The following is a 12,093-nucleotide window of genomic DNA, read 5'->3' as shown; positions in this document are numbered from 1 at the left end:
TATGCAATTCTTAAGAGGGCATAATAAGCTACTAAAACAAGCCATGAAACCGCACCACTACTTAATCCAATTCTCCTACAAAAACTATCGAACATGGCTTTGTCAAACCATTTTCCAGACTTACAAAATCGGCTAAGTCTTGATCGGATTCGCGTCAAATTCGATTTCCAAGCTATTAGATATGCTATCTAGTGAATTCCTTTCTCGACCGCAGGTATTTCATCGCTATCTACAACGTTCATACTTCCAACTTTACTAAAGTTTCGTATATACATTCTATAGTGTTTTCGTTCAATAAAAATTCGCGAATATCCGTACTTGATAATTTTGTACGTCACGAACGACCTTTCGTTAAGCATTTTCGTTGGTCGTTTTAAGTTGCGTAAATTGATTCACACACTATATTACATACATTGACACAACCATGATGCACATGACATGTTTTAGCAAAAGATTTTATAGTGTAACACCGAGGGTGTTACATTATCAACCGTACCGTTTCAGTGAAATACAAATATTTTTCTCTCATAAAAATCAGCATCAGTCGTTTTTTCCGTTAGCCGAACAGGGCCATAAATAGCTATGAAGTGCCAAAATTTCGACTCTCTTGATTTCTGGTTTGGACTTTGGCGCGTGTTTAGTTGGATGAAAGTTGGAAATTTGGCTACTATAGCACTTTTATTTTTATTTGGTAAATAGTGTTCAATCATGGACTAATTAGGCTCAAAACGTTCGTCTCTCAATTTTCAACCAAACTGTGCAATTAGTTTTTTTTCGTCTACATTTAATGCTCTATACATGTATCGTAAGATTTGATGTGATGGCTACTGTAGCACTTTTTTAGAATTTAGGGTGTGAACTAAACACGCGCATGGAGGGCCAAAATTTCGACTCTTCATGCACAAACTTGATTGGTCAAGGATGTTTGGTACAGTGACGGCAATTCTTTGGTCCCTAGTCAACCGTCCCCATGTCTTGTTTAAATTGGGGTTATAAATTAGTATTTGGTATTGTATCACTTTCGTTTGTATTTAATAATTATTGTCTAATCATGGCCTAACTAGGCTCAAAAGATTCGTATCGTAATTTACAATCAAACTATATAATTAATCGTAATTTACAATCAAACTATGTAATTAGTTATTTTTTTTATCTACATTTAATACTCCATGCATATATCAAAGATTTGATATGATGAAAAAAGAGTGAAAAAACTTACAATCTAAACAAGGCCCTAGGAGATCGTCGCCCAGTTTTCACTTTAAGTGTGCCGTGACGGCATGGCAAGTCCTTGTTCTTGCTCCATTACTGTGACTCGGACCTGGTGAGTGCGCGCGGGGGCAGTGCCGGCATTAAACGTGGCTCACCCACCAGCTCGCTCAACCCATTTGTTGCTTCCCCTTCGGATCCTTCGTCCGACACTCCGGCCCCCCAACGCCGGCAGCGCAGTTACTCCCCTCCCCTCCCTCGCTCCCTCCCTCGCCATCCATCCTCCCCTCCACAGTCCCCTGTTCGCTGTGCAGTGCATGCCACTCCCGTTTCTAATCCCCCCTCCATCACCATTCACTAGTGCCGTGAAGCCCACACCACACGACCCCGCAGAAGCATTTGCATTGCCACCACACTGTGAATTTAATCGTCGGCGACGCGGCCCTGTGCGCAGGATGCTCTTTGCCTGCCTGCTACTGTTCACCTCTGCTCATATAGCGCGCGGCTAGCAGCTTCTGGATCGACGCGTGCGATGTAGCAGTGGCTGGCGAGCTAGTTGGCAAACAGTGTGCTAGCTACACGCTAGCTAGGCACGCCGCCGGCGCCGGGATCCATGGCGGGTCAGGAAGAAAAGGTGGAGCACAAGGGAGGGGCGGTTGCCGGACGGCGGCAAGGATCGAGCGAGAACAACGACGCCAAGAACGACGGCGCACCCGAGGCGGCGGCGTGTGCGCCCAAGGCGGCTGCTGCCTTGCCGATGCCGCGCCACCGGCGGTCCAAGAGGTCTGTCTCCAGTCTCCACACGTGCTGCCCTCGGCTTCGTCTCTTTCACATATGGACTTCAAAGCTTCGTTCAGTGTTGAACTTCGCCGCCGTCTCTATTCGTGTTTCAGTGCATCTTCCGACAGGAATGCGGAGGCATGCAAGCATGGACCGTCGCATGGCGCCGTGGAGCAATGCTTCGGCCAAGCGCAGCTTGCCATGGTCACTCCCTGCTCGTCCAAGGTTCGTTGCTGATTACTCAACTCTTCACCGCACGCACAACGGGAGGTTATGTGGATTTCTTATTACTGACAGGCTTTATTTGTGAATTCTCTGTCAGAATCAGAACCCGCCGGACGCGAGGAAGTCTTTCGCGATTCCTCCGGCGGAATGCTCAGTTCACCAGGGGCCGCGAGATCAAAGGCCGAACGCGTCGCCAAACCACCGCGTCTCCCTGGAGAATGATGTGAGGACCTGAAGAAAAACGACCGTTTCTGATCTAGTAGGTCTGTTCGTCAGAATAACTTAACTGTTTATTATGAATTCTGGCAGGTTAGGCAGCTGCAGCTGCATTTGCATCAGGAGAGGTCTATCCGGGTCATGCTTGATCGGGCCATTGGCCGGGCATCCAGTACATTGTCTCCTGGACATAGGCATTTCCCAGCCCAGGTATGACTGATCGTCCATTTATTACCAACTCAAAAATTTTCCTCCTGCGAGTTGCAGCTGACTCGTGCATCTCACGTGACACTCAAGTTAGCTGTAGAATTGTTCATTTCCATGTAGAGTGCTCTAGCTCAGCACTGCCGTGGCAGCTTGCAAGTTTCAAGTTTGCAAGCATTCAATAAATTATTTCGTCTGGATTGGGCATGGAAATTCAGTTGTCTAACAAAACAGCTGTGAAACCACCGGTAACTAAATCCAGGCATCTTTTTTTTTTTGTTCTGTTTAGTATTGTTCACAGCTAGTTTGACGCCAGCTAAAAGAACAGTTGCCCAAGTCAACAGACCATGCAAGGGAACACGTTACATCCCTGCAACTCAATACTACTGTTAATGGTGTTCTTTTTTTTTGGAAAGATCAATGGTGTTCTTATTAGAGACTGTATAGCTGCTTATGTTGTAGTGTTGTACATGACTATGATTGTTGTATTCTTATAATCCAAGCCTGCCTTCTCTCTCTCTCTCTCTCTCTAAGATTCTGAAGACTGACTGCTCTTCCCTTCAGACAAAGGAACTGATAGCAGAGATTGAATTGCTCGAAGAGGAAATCGCCAACCGTGAGCAGCACGTTCTTACTCTCTACAGAAGCATCTTCGATCAGTGCATGTCTGGGCCATCGTCTGGCCAGAGTTCGGGTATTTCATCCCCTGCGCACACCAAAAGTATCACTGCTAGGACAAGAAGGCAGCCAAGCATAATATCAAGTGCATTTTGCTCATCCAAGAAGCTCCCACTTCAGCCCTTCCACATCATGGAGTCACTCTCTGAATCAGGAAGAACCAAGAATATGCTCAAGGCTAAGGTCAAGCACCAATCTTTTTCAAGTGAAGCATTGGATATTCATCCTACTTCCTTCCCACCGGATCCAAAAAAGGTAACACAGACAAGCAAACAATTCTCCCAACAAGCTCATCTAACTTACTGCAAACATTATTAACTACAAATCATATCACTTTACTGTGCTTGATATGCCTGCTCTAATGCACCGTGTTTGCTCAACCAAAATTTTAATTAGTCCTTCTGTATGCACTTTTGAGGGGGAGATATATAGTAGTTTTATGACTATCATGCATGTTTCGTGCTCATCACACTACTTTCATAAAAAGGCACTATTGATACAACTCATCCAAAATTTGCACTTCTATATAATACGAATGCTTTCAAACCAGAATGGATAAATCATGCAGTAGATTGATTTTGACATTTCTCCTTATGAAAAGCTACCTTATTCTGGGAGTGGCTCTCTTGCTCGCACTCTGAAAGATCACCTTTATCAATGCCCAAGCAAAATATCTGAAGAAATGGTTAGATGCATGGCATCCATATATTATCGTCTGCGCACCGAGGCACCAGAAAAGCCTGAAAAGGCCCGTTCACCATTCTTGTCAAGATCATCAACAAATGTCATACTTCCTCGGAGGGTGAACGGAGAGGAGAATAGCACATCAAACAACAAATATACAGTGGAAATAGCTTCCATATCAGTTGACAAGAATCAGATGCCAGATGTCTCTTATGCGATTACCCACTACAGGTTGGTCCAAAAATAAAATACTGCAAATTATGCCCTCAAATTTCTCCTGAAAATCGCAAGTAACAGATTCTTTCTCTCTTGGATTTTAGATTGCTTGTGGAACAACTTGAAAGAGTTGATCTGAGCATGTCGGAGAACAGTGTTAAGTTGGCCTTCTGGATTAATGTGTACAATTCTCTTATCATGCATGTAATGCTAGATATTCGACAGTGACTTAAATTTTTTTTGTTTTATGTTTTGTTTTACCTTATTAACCTGTGTATTATCTACTTGAAGGCGTATCTGGCATATGGGATTCCAAACAGCTCTCTGAAAAGAATGGCACTGTTTCACAAGGTGAGACGTTTTCCTAAGTAGATTTGTGATTGGCCACCGGAACGAATCCTGAAATGTTCTGATCTGCTTTGACACACCATGCTGTGAATAGCTTGTCACTCTTTTCTGTAGATGTTAGTAACAAGTAGCTCACCATATTGCAGGCTGCCTACAATATTGGAGGACATGCCATTACCGCCAATTCCATTGAACACGCCTTGTTGTGCTTCAGATCTCCACGGATCGGTCGTGTATGTAGATCAGCAATTTCATCCCGACGTTCAATTTTGTTTGGTCATTGATGCAAAGTTGGAAAGTTGAGATTAAAATCCTAAGCTGGGAAAATAGAATAAAATTACGTTAGCACCTGAACTAGATCACATAATTACACTCGCAACTTTTGTGGTGATAATTGGCTCAGTTTACTGAAACAACCCAAAGAGCACTTTCATCACTGTGAAAACAAAACACCTGCTAAACTGACTGAGAATCCAACGAATCCATCTGCAGTGGTTCGAGTCCATTCTCTCGACGGCTATGCGGAAGAAATGCCCTGACGAGAAGCAGCTGGTCCAGCTCAAGTTCGGCCTGCAGGACTGCCAGCCTCTGGCCCTTTTCGCCCTGTGCACCGGTGCTTCGTCTGACCCCATGGTACTCTAACTCACATTCTACACTGCAGCACATGTTACCTGCTCTATCTCATACTCCATGTCTGATCTCACAATACCTTTGCAGCTGCGGGTGTACACGGCGAAGAACGTGATGGAGGAGCTGGAGCGTGCCAAGCGAGAGTTTCTGCAGGCGACGGTGGTGGTGCGCAAGTCCAAGAAGAAGGTGTTCCTGCCGCGCCTGGTCGAGCGGTACGCAAGGGAAGCGTGCGTGGGCCCCGACGACGTCCTCCCGTGGGCGCAGCGGGAGGGGAGCGTCAGCGTTAGCGTCACCGCCGACGACCGGCAACAGCAGGTTGCCGTTCAGCGCCGGCGCAAGGCCGTGCAGGCCGTCGAGTGGCTGCCGTACACCGCCAGATTCCGCTATGCCTTCGCCAGGAGCATGGTCGACAAGCCACACTGCTAGCTGCATCGCATCGCACGCCATCCTCGCAGCTGGTGGCCGTTTGGCCCGTTTCCGCTGGAGAAAGACAAATGATCGCTGTGATGTCTCGTTGATGCTGCACTGTTGATGGCTAGATAGTACTATTCCGTAGCAAGCAAATGGCAAGGATGGGGCGAAGGGTTTGGCTAATTTTGCCCAACGTGTACAGAAGCTGGGTTGACCACTATAATTTCAGCGGCGGGTGAGAGGGGATGAGGTCCACCTGTCAGCGGCGGTTGACAGAGGGTAGCGGGCTGGCGTGCGCTCTCTCTCTCCTGCAGCTAGGGATGAAAACGGTCGGAAAACCTCTCAATCGTTTTCTACTTCTACATTTGAATACGAAAATAAAAAGCAAAAGTGGTAAAGGTGGACATGAAAAGGAACATGAACTTACAGGATATTGAGAATTTCGAAAATGAACTAATTCGAGCGAAATTACGTCCAATATGGTCGGTATACGAAAAATTAATACGGAATATTGACCTGTAAAATGTGCATAACAATTAACAAGTGAATAATAATTAATAAGTCCTACAACTTAAAAAAAAACTATCTCCATTAGACACCATGTAAGAAAGATTTTTCTAATCCAACAAATGTTTGTACGTGATTAATATACCACTGAAACTTTGTTTAATTTTTTAGAGATAATTGTGTTCTTGTCCTTGTTCAGTACTCTAATTGTGATTTTACCCCTATTTTTTTAACTTTGTGTTTTTGCCCTTGTTATTTTGAACTGAAGTGTCCGTCTGCCCCTGCTTTGGATGTCCGTCAAATGCCCATTGAATAGATGAATTAAAAAAATTCCAAACCTGAAAAGAAAAATCCAAATGCCCACACTGCCCCTTATCGCTTTCTGACTGTTTCTCGACTCCACGAGACACCGACTGCATCGGAGAGGAAGGGAGCGGGCGGCGCGGTTCCAGGCGGCGGAGCGTGCGGCGTGGGTGCGGCGGCTCGAAGCAGCGTCGGCATCAGGGCGGGCGGAGCAGGTGCGGCATCGGGGCGACGTGGGCGCGGAGCGGGCCGGAGGTCGAGGCCACGGTGAAGGAGCGGCTGCGGCGCGCGCTGGAGCGCATCGCGTTGCTGTCGCAGACGCAGCCCGGGGAGCTGCTGGCGCAGGTCTGGGTCCCCACCGTCATCGGCGACCGCCAGGTGCTCACCACGTGCGGCCAGCCCTTCTGGCTCGACCGCCGGAACGAGCGCCTCGCCAGCTACCGGACGGTGTCCATGAAGTACCAGTTCTCCGCCGACGAGACCGCGCGCACCGACCTGGGGATGCCCGGCCGCGTCCCCGAGTGGACCCCCGACGTCCGCTACTTCTCCACCGAGGAGTACCCGCGCGTACGCCACGCGCAGTTCTTCAACATCCGGGGCAGCGTCGCGCTCCCCATCTTTGAGCCTCGCAGCCGGGCATGCCTTGGCGTCGTCGAGCTTGTCATGACCACCGAGAAGGTCAACTACAATGCCGAGATCCAGAACATCTGCAGCGCTGTCAAGGTAGACAATCGCTACTGCTCTGCAGGCTGTTATGCCGTTACGCTCTTAACCTGTTTGATGAAATGCCCTTAGGAAAGACGTGATAACTACCGGGCATGCCAATCACCGAAGTAATCAGTCTTGACTATGTCTTGGAATTCTTCCTGCCAGTGGACTGTATAGAGATTGAACAGCAACGAGCCATGCTGAATTCTTTGTCCATTACAATACAGAAAACATGCTATATGCTTCGAGTTGTCAGCTTGAAAGAACTGGTGGATGAAGGATCAATTGAAACAAGTGCACTAGCTCCACCAGAATATGCCAAAACTATGCATGAAAACCTAGATGAGGTTTGTAGTGGCATTGATGTTCCTGCAAGGACAGCATCGCTGGAAACTTCTGAGGAGGTATCCTCATGGATAGCAAGCCTTGTGTGTGCTCAAAATAAGGGAGTGAAAGAAATGGATGGTGATCTGCCATTTGGATTCAGCAAGCAAGAGGATGAAATTGCAAATGGTGATTGATTCAGTACATGGTAGTGAAGGAACTGTTCAGCTCAGCTCACTCTATGAGAACTTCGGAAGCATTTTGCTGGTAGCCTGAAAGAAGCTGCAAAGAATTTAGGAGGTAACTCCCTGAAGAAATTGCAAATGGTGATTGATTCAGTACATGGTAGTGAAGGAACTGTTCAGCTCAGCTCACTCTATGAGAACTTATCCGTTGTCTGAGGAAAAAGGTCTCTTGGAACCTTCTGTTCCTGATCGGCATTGCGAGGGCAGATTCACCTCGCATAATTCTGGTTCTAATTCCCTCTCCCCCTCTTGCAGCCAAAGCTCAAATTCCAGCCATGGTTATTCCAGTGGTTCGAAATCACAACAACATGGCAGTGCTCCTCAACTTGCAGTAAAGAAAGAAGTTTTCATGGAGGTGAATCAGAGCTCCACACTACTCAAAGATGCGAGCCATGCGGAATTGCAGATGTTTCCTGAAGAAAGACCTGTCACCCTGCCTAGGTCTCATAGTCAAATGCTTTTTAGTGAACAAAAACCAGTGGAAAACATGGCAGGTATGCAAATGTCTAAGCCTGATTCTCTCAAGATAAAAGCCATGTACGGCGAAGAAAGATGTATATTCCGACTTCAGCCTAGTTGGGGATTTGAAAAGCTAAAAGAAGAAATTCTAAAGCGGTTCGGCGTTGCTCAGGAGATGCATGTGGACCTCAAGTACTTGGATGATGAATCTGAGTGGGTTCTTTTAACATGCGATGCAGACCTGCTTGAGTGTATTGATGTGTACAAGTCATCAAGTACTCAAACAGTAAGAATCTTGGTACATTCTAATGGCCAGTAAGTGCTTGTTCCTTCCTTTGGTCAAACTAGTTTGTCCTGACAATGGCACAAAGCTCATCAGGATGCAGAAGAAAGCATCTTGTCAATATGAAGCTTTGGATTAGGTTAAGCAGCCACGACCAAGTTACATCGCACTTGTAAGTTCTTTGGATTAGGTTTGAAATTTAAAAAATCGCCAAAAATTACAAGCTGTGGAATCAACAGAAGTATGCCAACGCCGTCATGTGTCGTTTTAGTGGGCATGGTGAAATGTCTTCTCGCCAGTGTAAGTATCGGTGAAACTGATTCTTTCAGCATTTATTTTCCCTTCATTTTGCAAATCTCCCTACAGTGTCACTGTAATCTAATGCAGTTTTTATCCCCATATCCCAGAGCAAAAGGTGTCGAGCAGAGAGCACCTGGAGTGATGACAGGGCAACAATACAAGCTCACACCTAGTTGAAATGCAATTTTGTTGGTTCAAGGTCAAGCTAGTTTTTCATGTTCTTGCTTCAACCCTGCAGAAGGGATGGTGGTTTTTTGGTATCCTGAATAATTCTACAGTTAGAAGGCAGGAGATATCTTAGTCTCCTAGACGACATTGGAGCATAGGGATTTTCCTTTGTGTCGTTATTTTTGGTATGATTGCTCGGTAAGAAGTATCCTTCATATTGTTGTCATGATGCTAGCAAAATATAGTAAAGGTGCTGCCAAAATTTTGAATATTTATCAATATTAAATCTGAGTTCAAATAATTGCAATTAGGCATACAATAAAAAAGTCTAATTCCAAATCAGGGTAAAATCACAATTAGACATAACAAACAGGGGCAAAATCGCATGGGCATTTATGTCATTTTGTACAAAGTTTAACACCGTTAGGGGTGGATGACGGAGCAGGGGCAAACTGGTGCTTCGTGAATGGTACAGTAGGGGTAAATTCACAAAGTCAAAAAAATAGGGGTAAAATCACAATTTCGATACAAAACGAGGGTACAAACGCAAGAGCCCCAATTTTTTAACATCTTAAAGACCTCAAATAAAAAAAAAACTAAAAGCTAGAAAGTTGTAAATCTCGTCAAGAGCTATAATTTTCATATAAAAATCATCTTCATCCGAGTTCGTATGAAAAAAGATACAATTTTTCTAATGCTGGACTTCTAGTGGGCCAAATTTGGTTTAACCCGAATTTCGAATTCGGGATATTCCGAATTAAAAGTAGAAAACGGTCGAAAAAACATCAAAACCGTTTTCATTCCAATTTTGAATTTGATGTTCCGAATTTCGAACCAAATTCGAATTTATCCAAAAAATACGAATTTAATCGGATTAAATGTAGAAAACGATACGGTTCAGTACGGGATATTTCCGTACAATTTTCATCCCTAGCTGCAGCGGTTCGAGCGGGGGAGTGGGCCGGTTGGGCAGTGCGGGGCAGGCCTGGCTCGACCAACTGCTGGCTGCTGGGCCGCTTTCTTCTTTTCTAATTCCCCTCTCTATTTCTAATCCCTGGTCTATGTCTATTTCTATTGCCCAAGCTCTATACTTGTATTCATGTATATTATACATGTACACACCACTAGGGTAGGTCCACTAGGTCAACCTTATAGGGTTAGTTGCCCTAGGGTTTCAAGCACACACACTAGACAACTCAAGCTCTAGCTGTTTATCAGTTAATTGTTAATCAAACTTGAAAACCAAGAAGAAGCAAATCACATGTTGGGTAATTAATGCACATGCTCATCCAACTAGTTGGGATGCACCTAGTGCATTTAGGGATGGTTTCCTACACGTTCACTCACCATGCAAGATTTTTGGAAAAGTTTTGAAAAACTGGGATTTTTGGCTTTGGGATTTTTAGGGTTGTTACAGATAGCGTCCCATACCCGCCCCTGCTAGACCCGATTGGGAATGTTTTGCCTCATTTAATCCCCTGTTGGGATGAATTTAGACCCTTCCCTATCCCCGATAGCGGAATTCCCCGCGGGAAACCTGGGATTGGGTGGGTCCCATTTCCATCTCTAGGACCACAATTATCCATGTGGTTAGTTGAAAACCAAGATACCCGATAGCCTAAACACCACGTTTATGCTATGTATACTACTCCAACCTCGCGCGACATAGGTTGGAGCACTCAAATAAAGAGCAAAGAAATGATACAAATGGTGTAATACTACTACTAAGTGTCGGATATAGTGAGAAGGGGTACCCTAAGCAAGAACCAAAAAATGACTGCTTAGACTTCGTAAAAGTCGAAACCAGCTAAACACCGCTAGCCTCGGCCGATTCTCCGACCCGCCCGAGGCCCCCTCACCGCTGACCTCGAGCGATCCCCCACCAAAGGCCTCGGCCGGGCCGCCGACCCTCCGTCTCGCGCGAGGCGGGCTCGGCAGCACTCCGCTGCCTCTTACTTCACCCGTCCCTCTGACAAAACGTCGTGTCGCATTAACTCAGCCAACTGCTGCCCCTGACATCGGCCGCACGCTCGGCACAGTACAGCAGAATGGCCGACGGGACAGGAGGCGGGACTGGGCAGAGGTTACCCGCCACTGTGCTAACCACTATGCACATGGTTGACGCCCATGCCTCACTGTGCTGCCAACTCCTACTCTGAGAACAACGCAGCATGGGGAGCCATGTCTAAGATACTGTGGCCTCGGAATCAGTACCCGGGACCAATAATTCCCTCCAAGGCCTCGGCAGTTTGCTTCAGGGGCTCGGCAGCCTGAGGATCCATGTCCGCCGAACCCCCCACGATGGCTCGGCCTCGCCATCTGTAGAGCCACGGCTCCCTACGACGTCATCGCATGATGACCAGCACGTCGCCCGCCATGTCCTACATCAAGCTGTACTGGAGCCCCACGACGCACAAGATCAAGTATGACCGGCGCGTCACTTCTGCATGACAAGGATGGGGCCACTCCATCGACCATACCACAACAGTGGCCGACTACAGGGCTCGGACACACCACCCCCATTTATAGAGCAGGAGGTCTCGGCATCCTGACGCCAACTCCGCTTCGCGCGAGGCTCCCCAGGGAAGGCCTCGGCAAGGAATGCCGTCTCTGCCCCGCCTGAGGCTCTTCACGGAAGGCCTCGGTAGGAAGCGCGTTCTCCGTATCGCTTGAGGCCTCTCGCGCGAGGCCTCGGCAAGGAGCCTGATCTCCGTCTCGCGCGAGGCCTCATTCTCTGTGTCGCTCGGGGCCGGCTTGTCCGTGGTCCGTCGCCCCCCGCCTCGGTCGACCCTCCCGACAGCGCGTCACGTCTCATTAATACTTTCAACCACTCCCGCGATCTCAGCCGGACAGCGGCTCAACATCACAGAATGGCCGACGTGACCCGAAGTCGCATCAGCGCCGTACCGGCTGGGACAGGGCACGGCGGGGGTTACCGGCAACTGTGTCCCAGCACTGTGTCCACGATCAGCGCCTGGGACAGAGTATGACGGGGGTTACCGGTAACTGTGTCCCAACACTGTGTCCACGATCAGCGCCTGGGATAGGGTATGACGGGGGTTACCGGCCACTGTGTCCGAACGCTGCACCCGCGACCCGCCGCCTGCGCAAGGCCTCGGCACTGTACACCGGGGCCTCGGCAATCTCGGGGTTCGTGCCTGCCGAGACCCCCACCGTAGTACAAGCCTCGGCACC

General features: G+C 47.5%; 1 protein-coding gene and 1 pseudogene across 1 annotated transcript; both read left to right on the top strand.

Annotated features, from left to right (window-relative positions):
• The first annotated feature begins 1,540 nt into the window (after positions 1 to 1,540).
• Positions 1,541 to 5,830, top strand: LOC136539348 (uncharacterized). The gene is made up of 11 exons (XM_066531302.1): positions 1,541 to 1,992; positions 2,103 to 2,214; positions 2,312 to 2,437; positions 2,524 to 2,640; positions 3,199 to 3,567; positions 3,914 to 4,227; positions 4,317 to 4,416; positions 4,504 to 4,563; positions 4,707 to 4,793; positions 5,053 to 5,193; positions 5,278 to 5,830. Exons 1-11 carry the CDS (start codon positions 1,823 to 1,825, stop codon positions 5,614 to 5,616), a joined length of 1,935 nt encoding a protein of 644 aa, XP_066387399.1. The 5' UTR covers positions 1,541 to 1,822; the 3' UTR covers positions 5,617 to 5,830.
• A 250-nt stretch (positions 5,831 to 6,080) lies between these two features.
• On the top strand, positions 6,081 to 9,394 carry LOC136536860 (protein NLP1-like; annotated as a pseudogene).
• Positions 9,395 to 12,093: the final 2,699 nt, after the last annotated feature.

The sequence above is a fragment of the Miscanthus floridulus genome, chromosome 2 (genome assembly GCF_019320115.1).
Source record: "Miscanthus floridulus cultivar M001 chromosome 2, ASM1932011v1, whole genome shotgun sequence".
In the NCBI taxonomy this organism is placed as follows: Eukaryota; Viridiplantae; Streptophyta; class Magnoliopsida; order Poales; family Poaceae; genus Miscanthus; species Miscanthus floridulus.
The sequence above is the reverse complement of the archived record's forward strand: the minus strand, read 5'-3'. Positions and strand labels throughout refer to the sequence as shown.